General features: G+C 51.3%; 1 protein-coding gene and 1 pseudogene across 2 annotated transcripts in view; one reads left to right on the plus strand and one right to left on the minus strand.

The window, feature by feature from the left end:
- Window positions 1-240: 240 nt before the first annotated feature.
- The window catches only part of FBLN1 (fibulin 1), a 65,063-nt gene continuing 44,793 nt past the window's right edge, over window positions 241-20,510 (minus strand). Inside the window, exons 15-17 of one of the 2 annotated variants that reach the window (XM_043966773.1) lie at window positions 7,701-7,843; window positions 5,411-5,542; window positions 241-973 (exon numbers count right to left, since the gene is read on the minus strand). In XM_043966773.1, coding sequence (XP_043822708.1) covers window positions 834-973; window positions 5,411-5,542; window positions 7,701-7,843 — 415 coding nt within the window. In that variant the 3' untranslated portion in view covers window positions 241-833. Of the gene's footprint in view, window positions 974-5,410; window positions 5,543-7,700; window positions 7,844-15,794; window positions 17,168-20,510 lie in introns of those variants that run through there. The other variant, XM_043966774.1, reaches the window with a different exon arrangement.
- LOC122727971 lies at window positions 10,146-16,521 on the plus strand (annotated as a pseudogene).

Below are 20,510 nucleotides of genomic sequence, written 5' to 3' on the forward strand. Positions count from 1 at the left end.
GTCCCTTCTCCCTGGATCTAAATCCCAGTCACTCCATCCTTGGCTAACAGTCTTTGTGAATCATTGTGATCAAATCTACCCTCCATCCCTGAGCACCCTGTAGTGGGTAGGACCCATCTGGGCCCAGGCTGCTCTGGGCTGGCTTCCCAGAGCCCCTTCCCCACTGCCATGACACAGTGGGAGCCGGGGTCTGTCCACTGCTCATAAGGACCTGCAGGATGCTGCTGAATGAACACAAGATAATTGGGGGACTTTTTATTTCACATTTCTACCAAAATTGACAAGGGGGGTGGCGATGTAGAAAATACATTCATTGCATTACTGTAGGAACTTGGCTACATACCCAGGGAGCCCAGAGCATGAGGATTTGTGCCTCGGCCTATGGTTTCTTTCCAGCCTCAACTGTCCCTTCTAAGCAGCCTGGAAGGCACGGTGTACCATGGGCCTAGCTGGCTCGGGTTGGCATGGGCGGCTGGGGTCTGGCTGCCCAGCACATGCAGGCACTGGCTGTGTTTCCTTGGCTTGGGGTGTGCACATGCATGTGGCTAAAAGGACAGAAAGGCTGCCTTGTACTTCATCTATGCCAAAGCTCCCCTTCTCCCCACCTTGGCTTTGACCAGCAGTGGCCAAGGCCGGCGTCGGGCTGTCCCTTCCAAAGATGTGGGGCTCAGGCCAGGGCAAGGGGAGCCCCCACCCTTCACTGGGCGGGCTTCTCTAACACTATCCAGCACAACCCTGGAGAGATCATGCTGAGGACAGAAATGAGCAGACAAAGGGAAGAAAGTATTGGCAGGACCCGATCCTGGGTGGCAATGCGGGCCAGGAGCCCGCTCTCAGAACCAGTACTCGGAGACGAAGATGTGCACATGGACCACGTTGCGGTGGGAGACCACGCCACCCACCACGTAGTTCATCTCCAACTTGAGTGTGGCATAGAAGGGGCCCACGATGGGACGGACCTGGCGCACCACACCTGTCAAAAGAGCAGCAGAGCTGACTCAGCAGAGGCCACCCAAGGACACTTTCACGGCCCTCCCCCAAGCCCCCCATGCCACCCAGGCACTGGGCAGGGTGCTGGGGACACAGGACAAAGCAGGATGTCATTCCTGACAGCTCTGCTTCCCCAGGGCAGCGGTGTTATTTTATTTTCCTAATTGATCCTAGGACTTGAGAGGCAGCAGGCCTCAAAGCCAGAAGGTGCTGGGTACAAATCCTGCCCTTGATGCTCCCAGCCAAGGGGACTGTAAACTGCCCAGAGAGTGCTGACCTCCTGCTGCATTGGAGCTAAAGAAATCCCAGTTAGGTCTCAGCCCCGCGGTGTGGGGCTTATGCTGAGGTTTGCAGGTTGAATTTGTTCCAAAGGACATGCGAGGGGAGAAGGCTCTGTGGGGGTCCACAGCCAAGGGCCCCCATCCCCCAATCTGTCGGCCAACACACAAGCCTCTCTCCACTGCCCGCCTTGGTGGTGACCCCTCCTAGCCATCTTCATTTAGCCTGTACATTATCTCATGGTGCCTGTCCCCAATGGTCCTGACAATCATGGTGGGCCTCGTGTTACAGAGGAGGACACTGAGGGCCTGAGAGGTGGCAGGACCTGCCCGGGAAGCAGTGGAGGTGAGAGTCAGACCCAGGTCCCCCCAGCTGCTATCCCAGGCTCCTGCCCTGGGCACCCAGGGGAGTCTGGGTCACATGGTAAGTCTGTCATCAGCCTAGGCCCCAAACAGGGACTTTCCTACTGTACTCATTCTTTCATGCAAAAAAGCAATTATTAAATGCCTGCTGTATACAGGACCCTGTGGCGCTTCAGAGAGCACCGTGACACAGGTCCTTTCCCCACTAACAAAAGAAGGGGTGCTGCCCACTGGGGCCACCATCCTTGGGAGGGGACCCTGCATCTCTGGCCTCAGCCTGGGCACTGTGGAAGGCCACAGAAGCAGGCAATGGCGGGGCGGGCCCCGGGACTGGGGAGGACCTTCTGTCTGGAAAGCTGGGGTGACTCTGGGGCACCAGCAAACTGGCCTTTCCTGGTGACCAGCTGAGTCTGGGGGAGGGAGGTGGCTTCATGACTCGGTGGGAAGAGGCGTAGATGTGGATTCAAACCCCCATTCTGCCTACTAACACCTGTGTGACCTTGGGCTTTCCCCTGCCCTCTCCGGGCCCTGGGTTCAGTCCGATGAAGACTCGGCTCTGAGGCCCCTGCCAGCTTTCAGTCTGGGACCTTTGTGCATCTGGACTCAGTCCATGGTTTCCCAACAGCTGCCCTGGGAAGAAGCCCAAGAGTCTCATCTCCATTTTTACAAGGGAGGAAACCGAGGCCTCCGGAAGCTGAGGGACTTGCCTGAGGCCACCAGTCTGGGGGTCAGCAGAGCCAGTGTGGAGCCCAGGTCCCCTTGAGTCCGACATGGTGGGCAGCTCCGCGCTGTCTCAGCGGAAGAAGAGATCGCTGGGCCTTCCTGCCCTGAGCCTTGTTCTAGTCTCAAAACCTCAGGGAAGGGACAGACCCCCGAGGGTGGGTGGTCTGATGCTCGAAAAGTCTCTCCCTCTACACTGGGCCCAAGAGGTGGTTGGCTCTTCAGCCTCTGCCTGAGGAATCTCCTTGATGGGGAGCTCATTACCTTCCAAGAAGGCTCATTCCAGGGAAGTGTATGTGCCCCTGGGCCTGCTGTCCCCCTTCCTAGAACCTCCCCCAGTGTTGCTTCTTCTGTCCTCTAAGAGCAAACAGCAGTCTGACCCCTCGTCCGCAGCCGGCCACCATCACATGGGCCTTATCTCTCTCCTGGCTGAGGGCACCCAGCTCCTTCCAATGGTCTTCACAAGGCGTGGCCTCTCTCACCGGCTCATCATCCCGAGCCCTTCCTTAAACAAGGCACCGGCCAGATGAGGGTGGCCAGGCTGGAAAGGCCTGTCTGCTCCGGGAGGGCGAGAAGGGGGCTCAGCAGCCGCTCGTCGGGGGGGCCAGGAGGTGCAGTTCAGCCTCCCTGCTTCTGCTCCCCATGACACCGGCCTTCCCCAGGGCAAGCCTGGGAGCCGCCTGGCAGCGGGCCACAAAGAGCTGCTCCCCCGGTGACTGGTCGGAGAAAGCTCTTGCCTAATCCCAAGGATTTGGTGTGAAAGCCTCCCAGGACCCATCCATCACCACCGGGAGGATGGCTTGGCCGCCGTGTTCGGGGGAATTTCTGAATCAGGAAGTGAGTGCGTGTAATGGAGCCTAATCCTTGGCCAAACTTTCAGAAGACGGTGGGAGGAAAGGAGCGCAGAGGCATCTCTGACCCCTTTCAGACTTACAGAGCCGGACCCGTCCTGAGGCAGTCGGGATGGTGCTGCTGCCTCTCTCTCTGGGGCCCGTTGGGAGCACCGTCGGTGCCCTCTGGAGGGGCCTTGGGGGGCAGGGTCCGGGCCGCTCAGCTTCAAGTAATGCAGAGGGGGAGGCGGCTCTAGTCCTGGCCCTGCTGCCTTGGGAAGGCTCTGCCTCTCTCTCTCTGGACCGGACATCTTCAGAGGCAGATCTTGAGATCCAATTTGTGATGAGGTCCCTCTTTACCCTGAGCCCCAAGCAGCCTTCTCACAGCGGCCCCCTTCTGGTGCCCCCATGGAGGCCTGCCCCCTGCAGCCAGGCCAAACACAAGGCAGCCAGGATTACCAGAAGAGGAGGTGAGGAGGGAGGGACAGGCAGGGGGAACAGCCTGGGCAAAGATGCTGAAACCGGAGATGGAGACTCACGCATGGGAAATGACCAGGCTTTGACTCCACGGTGGCCTTGATGACTGTCCCCAGGGTGGTCAGTCTGTGGGGTGATGGGGGAGCTGCTGACCAGCGCCGGCTCTATGCCCTTCCGATAATGGGTCTGAAGGAAAATGCTGTGGCCTCCGTGACCTAAGGCCCCTCCCTCTCCAACATCCCTGCCCTCCCCCCAGAGCCCCAGCCATGGAGGAATGCTGTCCAGTGGGTGGGAGGGAAGCTTCCTCACAGCCCAGTAACCCCAGGGCCTCCAGCCGGACGCTGTGCCCAGGCTGGGGCCAAGATGGTGGCCAGCAAAGCATGGGGCTGGGGTGGGGCCTGTGTGCCAAAGTGATGGGGGGCTCGGGCCCTTTTCTGCGGTTACCCCAGGGAAGGAATGATGGGAAAGGAGCCATTGAACACAGGCCTCCTGGCACATCTGGGGTCCCCAGGAATCGGGGGGCAGGGACTGCTTGGGAAGGATCTGGGGACGACTTCAGCTTCCACTTGGGGTTTCTGTGCCCAGGTCAGGAGGTTTTATGAGCACGGAGGAACATGCAGCTTTTAGGTGGAGTTATTCCTTGTATGTGGGTGGAGGGGGTGGCGGGCTAGAAAGGCCTTGGGACTCTGAGTGGTCAGGTTTGGGGGCTCATTCACTTTCCCTCTACGGGCCTCGAATTCCTCCGCTGAAAAATGGGGGTTTGGGAGAAAGGAACTCTGGGGTCTCCTCTGGAGGTACGGTTCCACGGTCTACGGACTAAGGATCCTGCCTGTGCCGCTTGTGGGGAGCGGAGGGCCATTTCTCCAAACCAAGCCCCTAACCCCATGGGGGGCATCTTGGCCAGAGTCCGCAGCGGTCTGGGCCAAGCGCCTGTGACTCCAAGACTGCGCCCTGACCGCCCCTCCGGCTCTCCAAGAGTTTGCTTAAACTGGGGGATCCCCTCTCATTATGAAGGAACTATTCACGAGGCTTTCCCAGGGACCCAGGACGGGCCTGGGGGAGGGGACCCGACGGCAAACTTGTAAAGCTGCTAGTTTTGTAGACGGGAGATTGAAGCCTCCCAGCGCCACCGTGTGGAAGCGAAGGTCGGGATTTGGTGGTCAACACCGCCACCTCGTGGCCACATTCTGAAATCGCACCACGGAATTCTGCAAACGCCTAAACCTGACCTTCTGCCCTACGCTCCCTCCCGGCTCTGACATTCCCCTGTTCTGTCCCGTGTTCTATGCCCTAAAGTCCTTTAAGTTTTAACAGTTTATTTCAGCATCCTCCCAGCTTCAGCACCACACTGGACACTAGGAACTCATCAGGACAGTTTCTTCTCTTGTGAAGACAGGTTTTCTACCAATTCTACAAGCATTTCCTGGACATTTCTACTCCCGTCAATGTAACATTCTTGGGATTGGGAGATGTGGGGACGTGGGTTCCTGCCCACACAGACCTGGCCGTGCAGTAGAAACAATGGGGCCGAAGCACCAACTTGTATAACAAGAAGATATTTCAGTAAGAGGTTTAAGCTGCTAAAACTTGAGTTAGGCCTTCGAGGGCAGGTCTTGTCACCAGGCTCCTGGAGGGGAGGCCCGGCTGGTTCCAGGGGCCTTCCCACCCTGCCTGGCAGCTTGGCACAGTCAGGATTTGACAGAGCTGGACAGATATTGAGGAGTCACAAATAGACCTGGAAAATGTACTCACCCACAGTCATGCCATCCAGATAGCGCTTAATGATATCAAAGGAGTCCCTGAGGTTCCCCTCCGTAATGTCAAAGATGATGTCAGCATGGTTAGCTGGATAGGCGGGTGTGACAGCCCGAAGGAAGATGATTTCTGTGGGCAAGGGCACAAGTGAGGAGCGGGCTACAATTCTGAGCTCACAAATAAAACCATCCAGAGACAAAGAAAGAAAGAAGGAATATCAAAGAAGAGGGAATAACCAGGGGACAAGACAAAGACTCCTTCTCAATACTCTTTTCCAATTTATGCTGGCCAGCATCCTTGAAAATCATTGTAAATGTCCCTTTCTGGGACACAATTTGAGTGGGGTTGTTTCCAACCTCTCAGCCAACGCTGTAGAGAAAAGAGCCTAAAGCCCTCGCTTCTCATCCTGACTTGGCAGCTAACTCAAAGGGTGGGTGTGGGCAAACAAGGAGTAGACCAGCATCTTGAAGGCTGCCCTTGTGGGTAGAAAGGTAGGCAGTGAATGGCAGGGCAGCCGGGGGTGGGGCTTGACACTGGTGGGACGACCACAGGCAAAGAACAGTCTCCTTAGTTTGGGGGGAGGTCTCCAGGGGAGCCCCCCAGGGAGCTGTCCTTGGTCCTGTCCTGCTGAAAGTTTTGATCAAGGATTTGAAAGAGGTCGTGGATGATCAATTCTGCCAATGGAAAAAAGCAGGTGTTAGTTACTGCATGGCAAAGTCGGGGACCAACGAGATGCCAGCAAGCCACAAAGATGAGGCAAGTCAAAGAAGGTGGCATTCGATAAGGCTAAATGGCAAGGTCCACACTTGGATTCAAGAAGTCAACTTGCCAGGGCAGCTAGGTGGTGCAGTGGATAAAGCACCAGCCCTGGAGTCAGGAGGACCTGAGTTCAAATCCGGCCTCAGACACTTGACACTTACTAGCTGTGTGACCCTGGGCAAGTCACTTAACCCTCATTGACCCTCAAAAAAAAAAAAGTCAACTTGCCCAACACAGATTGGTCATGGGTGGCAAGAAAAGAGTTACTGATGGATAGGGGGAGGCAAACATCGGGAGGGGTTAGTGAACCAAGGTCAATGGGACTTAAATGTGGGACCAGGAAGCCAAAAAAGTGAGCGTGTCTCCAGCTTCATTTCGAGCCCCCCCCCGCCCCGTAGTCTGTCCTGGTTGGACATCTGAAGCAGACTGCTTGTAGGCACTCGTCTAAGAAAGACATTGACAAAGTGTCACTTCCCTAAAAGAGGAAACTCAGGATGGTGAAAAAACTAGAGGCTGTGCAATGTCAGGAGCTGGACGAAACACAACAAGACAAGACTTAGGGAACAGAGCTCTGTCTACACCCTCCCAGCTCTCCAGTCTTCACCTGGAGGTGCCACTCTCCCCTCCTCTCTATGCTCCTGCTCCCTTGTCCTTTCATTGCTCACAATTCACCAAACTCCAGCCCTGGGTTATTTCCACCATCCATCGCTCATGCTGCTAAACACACACCGTCAGATCTGACAATTAAGAGATTGCACTGATAACTTTGGAGAGAGGAATTTCATGGGAATGATGTCTGAAGCCAGACTGCATAAACACTTTGCAGTCTGGCTTCAGACATCATTCCCATGAAATGGGGAAGTGGGAGAGGAAGTGAAAACAATGAGTATAAATGGAGGGGGAGCAATAGAGAGAAGAGGGAGAGGAGTGGGGAGAGAGAGAGAGAGAGAGAGAGAGAGAGAGAGAGAGAGAGAGAGAGAGAGGAGTGTGGGTGCTGGGGAAGGCTGGCACCGGGAGAGGCAGCTGGCCCGGATGGCCAAAGAGCAAAGTGAATATGGAGGTGGCTGTGGGAAGCACTCATTCCCTGAGCGGGGGAAGGGAGGGATGGAAGGGCTGAGCTGGGTGATCCACGGAAGTGAAAACTTGTGGGGAATGAATGGTGAGACCCACGGCGTGACTATCCTTGAGTGTGGCTGAGGTGGAGTGGAGGAGAATATCCTTAGACTTAGGGGAGGGAGTAGCCCATGTAGGTGCCCCGGTAAAAGAGCAGAAGTCTCAAGGGAGAGAAGGTGGTGAGTCCTTGACTCAGTGCCAAGGCACCTGGGTCTCCCGACATTCCTTCCCGTGCTCTTTGGTGCAGCAGGAAGAAGCCAGGAGGAGAGGTCAAGAGATGTGATCCTACCTCCTCAGCCTTCACACTCCACACCCCTGCCACCTCCATCAGGGTGTACTCTGCCCAGGAGTGATGCTGATCAGTCCCAGTGCACCACAGTCCCAAGGGCCCCAAGGGCCCCATCCCACAACTTACCTTCAGGGCGAGTAAACTCTCGGAATGTGGGCAGCGAGATCACTGTATGGGAGATAGTGTGGACAGGGTCCAGCACACAGGTGACATCATTGGGCCGACAGGACTTGATGCAACGGACAGTATCTGTCTTCTCATGTCGGATCCTGGCAGAGACAATAGCAAAGAATGGGTCGGTCCGCAGGACTAGCCAGGGGAGGGACAGGGGAAGCATAGCTTCCAGGGAAAGGATCATTAAAGTCTAGGACTGAACCTGGAGTCAGCAGCCCTGGGTTCAAATCCTGGTTCTGAAAGTCTGCAAATGGATGGTGAATTGGGCCCACAACTGAACAGGAAGAAAGGGGTGAGCTGCTTGCTTTGCCCATCTCTTTAAAACCATCATTGCGCTATGTCTGCAAATCATAAAACACCCCATTCTCTGAAGAGCTGAGGGTAATGTCACTCAGAGAGCATCAGAGAGGGGCATGGTGGAAACGAGCAGGCTACAACCAGTCAGCTGGACTTGCAAAGAGTCATTGTCCATCCCAGGATCTCTTAGAGAGAAACCGAGGATGATTTCTGGGACAACGTGTCCTTGAACAAGAGTTCTCTCTGTACCATCCCTGAAGGGTGTTCATCAAGATGTCACTCAATGATCTCCTGTGACAGGGAGCTCATTACCACTAGAAGCAGCCATTGGCATTTTGGCATAATTTTGGCTATTGGGAGGTTTTTCCTTGAGATCACACATGTGATCTCTGAGCTTCTGTGCCTGTTCTGTGTTCTGCACTCAGGCCAAGCAGGCTAAGCTCCCTTCTGTGAGATGGCCCTTCAAATACTTGAACACAGCTCTCAGATACTGAACCCATTTCTCCCAAGCAGTCCTGGGAGGTCACCTTCTGCTAGCACCTCCTAGGCAGTGCTGTTCTTCCCTGCCGCTCTTCAAGGGCAGCACCCAGTAACAGCCCCCGTCCTCCAGCTGTTGTCTGAACCAGCTAGGGGCACTGCCACCTCCCTTGTGTTTGTTAAAAAGGAAGAAGCAGGGCAGCTAGGTGTCGCAGTGGATAGAGCACCAGCTCTGGATGCAGGAGGACCTGAGTTCAGATCTGACCTCAGACACTTAACACTTACTGGCTGTGTGACCCTGGGCAAGTCACTTAACCTCAACTGCCTCACCAAAAAATAAAAAATAAAAACAAATAATGAAAATAAAAAGGAAGACACCATGTTCTTGTTCAGGAATGGTGGCTGCTTCGCTGTTTGGAGAACACCTCTGATAGCATGATGCCTCCAAGCTACACCAAGCTTGTCCAATGACATAATCCTGAGTTGCTTCAAAACGTTTCTGCCTGATCCATCTTGGTCTGGCCACTGCATGGGCGCCAGAGGTGTTCTTCTGGCTTCCCCTACAATAGTTAACTCACGTGTCACCATTGCCATCACAGAATATGACCAGCCTTCGAAGACACACTTGGCTTGCCTCCAAGGACTCTATCAGACTGATTCTGTTGGCTGGCTACAGCTTGGAAAGAGGGGCACCTTTTCTATTGGGGATGCCCATATTCTGAGTCTTCTTCAAGAAACTCCAGTTGGAATCTCTGTCTACCCAGGGATCCTAAGAGAATCAGTTTTCTGACCAAAGCCTGCCTCATAGACATTGTAGTGTCTGCATATCTCAATAGGAGCCCAGAAACATTATTGTTATTTCTTATATCACACAACTCTATGTGGACAGACCTGATGGTCCACATCAGAATGTGTGATTACTGTGTATACTTGGCACACAGTCGGTGCTTACTCAGTGCTTGTTGATTGGTTGGTGGATAGCCTGTGAAATCTCCCATAGAATTATCTACTCAATGCCCTGGGGGCAGGGGCAGGGGGGTGCCGTGGGAGCTGGGGGGAGTGAGAGGGGCATTTTTTGATTCTTGTATTATTCCTTGGGTCATGGTCTCCCTCTGCTGTCCTTCCCACCTTCTGCATGACCCCCACCCATCTTTTCTGGTCATCCATGCCCTGAAGAACACCGAGGATTTCACTTCTTGCATCTTTGGTAATAGTAGAGTCATTAAGAGAAGCTAGGGTCCTTGAGGGCAGGGACTAGGCATCTCACTTTTCTGTGTGCATCCGCAGCACCCAGGACAGTGCTAGACATGGCTACACAACGCCATGATTGCTTGGCTGGCCACATACCATCTATCCCCTCCCTCCTGCCAATGCTGGTCCCATCCCCACGATTCCGACTGCAGCGAAGTGACAGTGCCCCAGCATCACCAGAGGGATCTCGCTGCTACTTGTCATGACATATAATAGTGAAATGAGGTTTAAGCTTCTACCTGTCCTGCCAGTGCCCCCTGAGGAAGCTCCCTGAGCGGGCATTGACCGATTGGTAGATGGTTTCTTCTGCTGTGGCATTCCACTCACCAATGGAATCACAGGTCTGGGCCAAGAAAATCATATGACGATGACATGGTGAACAACGGAAGGATCCCTGGTAGCTAGAAGCAGGCTGCCTCCCATCACCAATAATTACTTTTGTAAAGTAATTACAGGACACGGGGTGCCAAAAAATGAGCTGCGACAGCTGGGTGTGACCCAGTGCTGGTGCAGACACCTGAGAAACACCTCAGCCTGGCCCCCAGTGCATCACTACTGACCTACCTGGCTGCTCCCCCACCTGCCAAAAGCCCTCATGAATCACCCCTCTCTGTGTGGATAGATGAAATCATCAGAGAGATCACCAACAGCCCCCATCTTTCCCAGCTCACCATGAACTGAAACTAGTAGAGAAAAGTAGGATCCATCATGATCAATGAGGAAAAAGCAAGCCATGGCTCTGATGGGGCTGATCTCTGTTCTTGGGCCCCTCACAGGCCCTGTTTCTCAAATGCCCAATTTCTTCAACCTCTCCCCAAGGACACATTACTCTAGGGTCAGCCTGTCTCTCTGCAATGAAGCCTAGAACAAGAAGCTGAGTCTGACAATTCTGCATAAAGAACCCCAGTGGGGGTGGGGAGAGGAATTGATGTCCACCCTTCTCCATCCCTGCTGCTGCCCAGGACAGCAAGAACCATCTCATTCAAGGATTGGGGAGGCTGGCCTGGCTTGGAAGATGCCAGTGAGGGGACATCTGGGTTTTGAAGAATATCACAGGTCGATCTTTTCACTGGTGTCAGAAGGATAATGACTATCCTTTTACAGACTGCTCCCACAATAAGGACCAACCCAGAGGCCCTCCCAGACCATCAGCAGCTGGCTACTCCACCTCACTTTGAGCACTCCCCAAATAGTGGGCAACTCTACAGTTCCCTCAAGCCCTAGTCTCACTAGTACAACCAGCCTATTATTATTATTTTTAATGACAAGGGCATGGAGAACGAATCAGCTCTAAAGATTGATGTAAAAGCTGTAATGGAAGAAAAATTGTGTGAGAGAAGATTCTGGAGGTTCGTATTGACAAGGGCATGAAACACTCCATGGTGAAGGTGGCCAGGAGCCAGGAGATATTATTGTTGGGATCAGAAGGACAATGCTCTATTTACATGTCGAGGTGAGGACCTTTTCACATATGTGGATATCCAGTTGATTGAAGCATTGTGTGGCTTTCAGAAACCAATAACAACTCTTGGTAATAGAACCATCGTCATTACTTCTCGTCCTGGTCAGATGGTTAAACATGGAGATATCAAATGTGTGCTGAATGAAGGCATGCCAATTTATCGCGACCTTAGGAGAAAGGCATTCTAATTACTGAATTTAAGGTCAGCTTCCCAGAGAATGGCTTTCTTTCATCAGACAAGCTATCTTTGTTGGAAAAGTTACTGCCTGAGAGAAAGGAAGTAGAGGAGGCTGAAGATATGGATCAGGTAGAACTGGTGGACTTTGACCCATCTCAAGAAAGAAGCTGTCATTACAAGGGAGAAGCTTGTGAGGATGACGAGCATCATCCCAGAGGTGGAGGGGGGGGGGGAAGGTGTTCAGTGTCAAACCAGTGAATACTCTCCATTGCAATGCTGGCTTGTGTATGCAATAGTGAATGAGTGAAGGACTACAATCCTTTTAACACACTACCAGCTATTGTTGTGTTTTTTAAAAGTTAATAAAATCGGGGCAGCTAGGTGGCGCAGTGGATAGAGCACTGGCCTTGGAGTCAGGAGTACCTGAGTTCAAATCCGGCCTCAGACACTTAACACTTACTAGCTGTGTGACCCTGGGCAAGTCACTTAACCCCAATTGCCTCACTAAAAAAAAAGGTTAATAAAATCAGTAATGTTTTAAAAAAAAAAAAAGGCTTACTGGAAACAAAGTAAATGTCCATCCGTTGGGGAATGGCTAATCAAACTTTGGTATATGGATGCAGTGGAATAGGACTGTGCTGTAAGAACCTATGTGTGTGATGAATGCAGAGAAGCATGAGGAGATCAACATGAAGTGATGCAGAGGGAAGTCAGAAGAACCAAGGAAATGATAAACACACTAATGATAGTCATGTAAGGAAAAGAACCACCACAAAACCACCAAAGCTGAATGTTGGGAAATTATAATGACCGATAAGGAATTTCCTCCCTGGGGGTCATGCACTCCTGGTTGGTGACTGCCCCCTCCCAAATACTGTTTCAGGAAAGCACCAACCATCACTTGGCTCATCAATTCCAATGACCTCCTCTAAAGCCTCCTTGCCAATCGCTTGGCTGCTAATGCTATCCTTATCCTTCTTTCCCTCTGAACTACAGTTCTAGAACCATGAACTAGGAAATTGGCTCTGCCACTATTCCTGGATAGGGAGCATTCATCTATTCCCCTTTGGTCCCACTCACCATTTCAATAATTTTCCAAACTAAAGTACCTCTTTCATCCAAAAAAAAAAAGGAGAAAAGAAAGAGAGAAAAGGACCAATTTGTACAAAAGTTTTTATAGCAGCTCTTTTTTTGTGACAGCTAAGAACTGGGAATCAAAAGGATGCCCCTCGATTGGGGAATGGCTAAACAAGCTGTGATATATCATTGCAATGGTATATTATTGTGCTAAAAGAAGTGACAATCAGGATGATATCAGAAAAATCTGGAAAGACTTACAAGAACTGTTGTACATTGAAGTAAACAGAACCAGGAGAATGTTGTACATAATAACAACAATATTGTTGGATGAAGAACTATGAATGACTTAGCTATTCTCAGCAAAACAATGATCCAAGACAATCCCAAAAGACGAGTGATGAAGTATACTATCCACTTCGAGAGAAAGAACTGATATTGATTGAACACAGACTGAAGCATGCTATTTTTCACTTTCTTTCATTTTTTTCTTTTATTTGAGTCCTCTTATACAAAATGACTAATATGGAAGTGTTTTACATAATTACACAAGTATGACTTATATCTGATTGCTTACTGCCTCAGGTTGGGCTAGGGGAAGGAGAGAGGGATAGAATTTGGAACTCAAACCTTTAAATAAGAATATTTATTTAAATATTTTTAAAATGAATATTATAAAAAGAAAGAAAGAAAAGAAATGACAAGCAGGATGATTTCAGAAAAACTTGGAAAGATTTACATGAATGGATGTATGGTGAAGTGAACAGAACCAAGAGAACATTGTACACAGTAACAGCAATATTGTTTGATGAAGAATTGTGAATGACTTGGCCATTCTCAGCAATACAAGGATCCAAGACAATCCCAAAAGACCAATGATGAAACATACTATCCACCTCCAGAGAAAGAACTGATATTGATTGAACACAGACTGAAGCATGCTATTTTCCACTTTCTTTTTTCTTTTATTCAATTCTTCTTATAAAAATGACTAATGTGGAAATGTTTTATATTTTTAACAAGATGTCATTTTGATCCTTAGGGCACAAAGGACAACAACCACAATAAGGGATGGCTCTCTGGGAGGGGGATGACGTAGGTAACCATTTGGAAATGTAAAGACAAAAGATATAAATAAAATTTTTTTAAAGTAACAAATATTTCCCCGTTTTGTTCTGATTCTTCTTTCACAGCATGACTAATATAGAAATAAGTTTAATGTGATTGTACATGTATAACCTATATCAGATTGCTTGCTGTCTTGGGAAGGAGGGAGGCAAGGGAGGGATGGGGAAAAATTTTGTAACTCAAAATCTTATAAAAATGAATGTTGAAAACGATGTAACTGGAAAAAAAACAAAATATAATTAAGGAAAAAAATTAAAATAAAATACCTCCCTTTGGTCACAGTTCCCTGTGGGTGGTTCTTCCCCACCTCCACCTCCCCCACATTAGAATCTAAGCCCCTGGGGCAGCTAGGTGGCGCAGTGGATAGAGCATCGGCCCTGGAGTCAGGAGTACCTGGGTTCAAATCCGGCCTCAGACACTTAACACTTACTAGCTGTGTGACCCTGGGCAAGTCACTTAACCCCAATTGCCTCACTAAAAAAAAAAAAGAATCTAAGCTCCTTCATTAATGTCTATGCTGCAGGAAGATTGGAGGGGGGCTGTTTTATACCTTCTTCCACTCTCCTTACATCATTCATCACCTTTCCAACCAAGGAAGAGAAGTGAAAATTAAATCCCTCTCCCTCCCCAGGGTTAACTGGATCCCATTTTGTTATTGTTCTTCTTGCATCTTTTCCTTTAATCATTCAATCCTTTATCCAGAGTTTCCCCAGCCTCCTCCATCCCAAAAGTAAAAAAGTGCTGTGGTTGATAAACCTGAATAGCTGTGGTTGAGTATTCCTTATGGAAATCACTTAAAATAAATTTCTCTTCACCTGAGCCCATTTCCCTTTTCACACCTAAGGGACTTGGCTTGAGGATAGGGAGTGGGGGAAGGCCCTGAGGGGACATGCTTTGGACAATGAGTCTTGAAAGAAAAACTGAAGAAGCAAAAGTCATTGTGTGAAAAATTACCTAAAAATACTCTTTATAACTCTGACTTTAAGTATCCCTTGAGGGCAGCACTGGCCAGTGGATTCAGGAGGACCTGAGTTCAAATCCAACCTCAGACACTTGACACTTACTAGTTAAGTGACCCTGGGCAAGTCACTTAACCCTCATTGCCCCCCCCCCAAAACAAAGAAGTATCCCTTGATATCAGTGACTGAAGAAATACATACATTACTCATGAGAAATAAATGAAACTTTCTGTATTGTTAGACAAAATACACACGCACACACACACACACACACACACACACACAAGAGGCCTGTAAGCAACTTGAGGGCAGGCAGGTGCTATATTTGTATTTATACCTCCATCACTGAGCATAAATTTGGTTTAATAATTGTTTTTTCCATTTGTCTATTCCACTTGATCCCCCAAAGAAGAGACATGAGAAGAAGTGGAGAGGGAGGGAGGGGTTGGGTCTGAAACACTGTAGATAAGGTTAGACTTGTGTGTTATGTTAATTTTGCAAAACTGCTTCCCCCTCTCCTTTTTATTTTTTGTTATAAAGGATGGCTCTCTGGGAGGAAGAGGAGATTGGTGGGAGGACAGATACATTGAGAAATGTAAGTGATATAATTCAAAAGGTAGCAATACAAATCATTTTTTGGCAAAATGGCAGGGTTACACATCAGACTCACTTCTAGCACATGTCCTGCTGTGGCCTCTGAATTTTCCTCCCCTGACCTCTTTCCTGTTTCTAGAAACAGGAGACATGCCTCTAGATTCTTCAGTAGGCAGATAGTCACATCAAGAAGATGAATTTCCTGAGAGCAGGGATCTGAGTCTTAGCTAAACTACAGTATAGGCAGGATGCTTCCTAAGTCTTCAAGGGCCAGTGAACAAACACAAAACCCCAAACTGTCCAAAGCACTCACGTTGACCTTTTCTCTTAAATGAGTGATTACACGGTTCCCTAATGGCTAAGGAAAAGGAGGCCATGGTCAGTGCCCGTCCTCCCTAGGACAAGGCAAGCCCTGACAGTGACAAGACTTGGAGTCAGCAAGACCCGAGTTCAACTCCTGCCTGTGTGACCCTTAGCGAGTCACTTCGATTCCGTGTGCCTCGGTTTCCTTATATCTAAAATGAGGGGTCGGCCCAGACGGACTCTGAGCTCCCATTATCCCTCTAGACCTGTTTCCTCACTTGGAACCTGCGAATGAAAGGATGAGGTGATCTGTAGAGCTGTGCCCAGGTTTAAAATGCTGTGATTTTATTAGAAAGAACAACAGATTGTGAGCTCAGAAAGGATTCACCAAGAAACAAGTAGAATCATTCCATTATTAAGCCCCACTGCGGGTCGCCCCCCCGACCCTGAGCCACTGCCCCTGTGGGGCCTGGGCCCTGCATTCCGTTCGATCACACACGTGACAACATTAATTCCAATTTGCTTTCACTTAGCTTTACTCACAGTATCCCCTCAGGCCCCGGAACAAGCCTAGGAGGTAGATGCTGGATTGACGGTCATTTTGCAAATGAGGAAACTAAGGCTCAGCGGGTTGGTAAAAGGATTCCTACGGGATCACACAGCTAGGAAGCGCCAGAGGCAGGATTTGACCTCGTTTTCCTGCCAGTGGCTCCCCAGAGCTAGCCTCCTCTCTCTCTCTCTCTCTCTCTCCCCGGGGCTACCCCCTCCCACCCCCCGCGCGGAGATGAGCCGCCCCTTCGCAGGTTTTGCCTGGTGGGAACCAGTTCTGGGCTACCCTTAACAGCTAGAAAGGCTTTGCTTGAAAGAGAGTGCGGGGCTGGGCCGGGGCTTGAACATCCCGGACCTGGCCTGGCTCCGCCTGCGCCTGCGGGCATCTCTCTGAGGCCCGCCCCTCCGGGTTGTCCCCGGGACCGGGCCAACGCCAGTGCCCGCCAAAGACCATCCAAGGAGGCAGGGACAGAGAAGAGAGTGGACCGGGGAGCCTGAAGGGCACAGCTCCGGCTCCGGCTCCGGCTCCAACTCTGCGCTCCCCTAGATGGGCTTTGGGGCGCCTCGGAGCCTCAGCTTCCTCTTTTGCAAACTGGCCGGCAACCTACCAGGACTAGTGGTTAGAGAGTTCCGCAAACCTTCCCCCTAACTCCGATCGGCGGCGACGGGAATTTCGGGGGCAGGTTGGGGCCAGAGGGCCCTGTTGGGGTGGGGATTGGGGGAGGACGGGACGCTTTATTAAGGGGGGGCAGGGGGCGGAGCCTGGGGGAGGCGCCTACGCCCGCCCGCTCAGCGCTCCGCAGTCACGAAGATGTGGAGCTTGGCTACAAAAGTGTTCACGGCGCCGTGGCGGGACAGCTCCATCTGCACCGTCAGGAGCAGGTCCCGCGGCTCGGGGATCGGCCTGTGCACAGCCACCACGCCACTGTGCGCGGCCACTTTGTGGGTGGTGAAAAAGCCCTCCTCGTTCCCGCTGGTGATGGTGAAGAAGACGCGGTCCCCAGGGACGGCGCTGGAGGGGCCCATGCGGAAAATCACAGCCGGCACTTGGATGGTGGTGGGGAAAGAGAGATGATAGTGGGTTATTCTCAAGGGCAGCCTCGGGCATTCCTGATTCTCATTACAAGGCAAGCGCTCGCAGCGACTGCAAGAAAAGGGAGAAGACAAAGAAAGAGGAGGGTTAGCGCTGGAGGAGCAAGCGAGACAGGCGGGGCGGGGGGGGGCGGGGCTGGGGGCAGGGCGCACAAGTTAGGGGGGACGCGACTCAGGGCAGCATCCCGAAGAGGCAGAGGCCGGAGCCCTGGCTCCCGGCACGGGGCGGGGGGGTAGATGCCATCTGAGGTCCCTTTCAGAAAGAAATCTAGACCCCCAGCACCTCTCTGAGCCCAGTTAACTGGTGATGTAACACTGGTAACACTTTCACTACTTGCTGAGAGCTCTTGTGAGAGAGGGAATTGCCTTTTAACAATCAAAACAATACTGAAGTGGATGTTCTTTCAGAAACTTAGAACAGGTTATGTCGGGGCTGGGAGGGGCCTCAGAACGGGGAATGTCAGGGCTGGGAGGGGCCTCAGAACTGGGAATGTCAGAGCTGGGAGGGGCCTTAGAGTTATTGCTGTAATTAGAAGAGACTCAAAAGATCGCCGGTTCTAATGTCTCCCTTGTTTTAAAGATCAGCAAGAGAGGTCCCACAACAATTGAATAGCCTAGCCAAGACTAGAACCCAGCTCTCCTGATGCCCCACAGTGTGCCTCCCAAGTGGCCCAGGCTGCTTCTCAGAAGGTAGCATCTGAAGAGGAGCTGAGAAGTCAGGAGTTTCCCCAGAGCTGGAGTGGTGGAGGATGGGGGAAGGCAGTCCTTGTCACCTGTGACAAGAGACTTTGGGCTGATTTACAAAACAGTCTTTTACAAGGTCCAGCTCTCTGGGCAGCTAGGTGGCGCAGTGGATGGAGCACCGGCCCTGGATTCAGGAGGACCCGAGTTCAATTCCTGCCTCAGACACTTAACACTTACTAGCTGTGTGACCCTGGGCAAGTCACTTAACCCCCAATTGCCTCACTTAAAAAACAAAACAAAACAAAAACAAAAAAAAAACAAGGTCCAGCTCTCCAAGTGGTAGTGGAGGCAAAGGACACAGAGCAAGAAAGGGGGGAAGGCCATAGGTCAGACACTGTCCTAGCACACAGGATTCCTAGAGGACCCCAGAGAGCACCTGCCCACCATTGTAGGTTAGCCCTACAACCCTTCATTTAATAACCAGGGTCTGCCACAGGCCACAGAGGGAACCCTAGTTATAGAAAGGGACAAGAGAAAATGGAAAGAAAAAGGAAAAAGAGAAAAGGGGGAAGGAAGGGACATGCTGGGGTCCCCAGAACTGGTCACCTTTGACAGTGACCACTCATTCACCAAGCATTTATTAAGCACCTACTGTAGCTGGAACTCTGTGGAGGACACAGAAGCCACGGACCCCTCCTACCTTTGAGAGACTGGAGATGCTTACAGTCCAGCAGGGAAGATGTCAACAACAATCTTGATCAGGCCTGAGACATCCCACATTTCACTGTGATTGAAAGTTTACACAACATCCCCCACAATCATCCTGTGAGGTGAAGAGTCTTGGCAGGCAGTGAGGACTGTACCCATTTTACAAAGAAGGAAACTGAGGCTCTTGGAGGGAAGGGACTTGACCAAGGTCACAAACAAGAAGAAAAGTGAGATTCAAATCCAGGTTTTCTGACCTGAAGCCAGGACTTTCTCATGGACCCTACAAAATCTCTCAGGGACAAAGCTTTACCAAGACTTGGCCAGGCCCCTTACTGAACGCTGGGGTTACAAAGACAGCGGCAAGGCAGTGCCTGCCTGCAGGGAGCTGACATTCCCAGCAGTGCCTCCCAGAAGCATTAAGGATGGCAGAACACTGGACCTTAGGATCCCCTCCAGCCCTCCCTGGGGCATCCCTGGTGTTCCAGGAAGGCCCAAGGGCATGGCTGGAAGGGAGAGGATGGAACAAGTGGGAGAGACCCTCAGGAAGGAAGAATTGACTAGACTTGGATGGGATGTGGGAGTAACTGGCCATGAAGAGGGGGAGGGAAAAGGGGTGACTGACCCCAGAAACCAAAGGAGGGAAAGGAGGAAATGGCTTTGGCCTCAGATGTGCCGAGTTCAAGGGGCTGCAGAAAAACCCGGTGGAAGGAGCTCTCTGGTAGTTGGGGGAGATAGGTCAGGAGCTGGAGAGCTGAATGTCCCTCCCTCCAACACCAGGCTTTCCTGGATAATTCTGTTCCTCTGAAAGCTATTGAAGATGCTCTTAAGAGGGAGATCGGGGGCAGCTAGGTGACACAGTGGATAAAGCACTGGCTGTGGATTCAGGAGGACCTGAGTTCAAATCCGGCCTCAGACACTTGACACTTACTAGCAATGTGACCCTGGGCAAGTCATTTAACCCCCATTGCCCTGCAAAAAAAAAGGGGGGGGAGATCCAGAAACAGAGAGGGGCCAATAAGGAAAATTCCTGACTGGCTGTTAGAGCACTGGGCAGATGTGTGGGCACAGCTGACAGGTAGTGAGATCCCCATCCCTGGAGGTGATCAGGCCCAACAGAATGCTTGTCTTCATGTGAGACTGGAGAGGCCTGGAGGACAGGCTGGCCTAGATGAACTCTGCAATGTTCATTAGCACTAGAATTAGATTGTACTGCTAGGGGCTAGAGGGGATCATAGACCAAAATGAATAACTTATCTTCATGCTAGTGTGGAATGAATTTGAATGTGCCTCTTTGAACAATTACTCAGGAGTATTTATCAAGAAAGACATATTCACTAATTAGGGTCTCAGAATAGCAGGGTTGGGGGAGGGGGATTGACTTCTGAATGAAGATTAGAGTAGTGAGAGACCTTTAGAATATGGAAGGCCAGAGATGGGAGGGTTCTTAGAACAGGGGATGTCAGAGCTGGGAGGGGCCTGAGTTCAGGGAAGACCAGCTGGGATGGGGTGGGGAGGCTGGGTATCCCTTGGGAAGCTGTGGCACACTTTATACAACGCCACATTTTGGGGTCGGGGGATCCAAAGCAGAAGGGCTGTTAGAGGACACCTATTTTAGCCACTTCTGCTCACCCTGAGCAGGCTATCTGACGTCTCAGACCCATTTCCTTCACCTATAGAATTGGGGGGGGGGGCCGGTTTGCAACCCTCCGCGGTTCCTTCTCCCTTAATTTGTGACGCTGCGGGAATCCTCCAGGGTCTGGAAGAGAAGCGCCGAGGGCGGCCCCGGGGACCAAAATTAGCCGGGCCACCCTTCGCCTGGCAGGGGCTGCCTGGGGACCACTCCCTGTGGGCAGGAGGATTGGAGGGGTCAGGCAGTCGGGGTTGTTTGGCAGGCCCAGCTGGGTCTTTGGTGAGTTATTTCATCTTCTGGTCAGTAAACGGCGCTGTTGGCCAGAAAGCTCCGGGCGGGGGGGACCGCGGAGCAGGGAAAGGGGGACTAGGGA

Source organism: Dromiciops gliroides, chromosome 5, assembly GCF_019393635.1.
Source record: "Dromiciops gliroides isolate mDroGli1 chromosome 5, mDroGli1.pri, whole genome shotgun sequence".
In the NCBI taxonomy this organism is placed as follows: domain Eukaryota; kingdom Metazoa; phylum Chordata; class Mammalia; order Microbiotheria; family Microbiotheriidae; genus Dromiciops; species Dromiciops gliroides.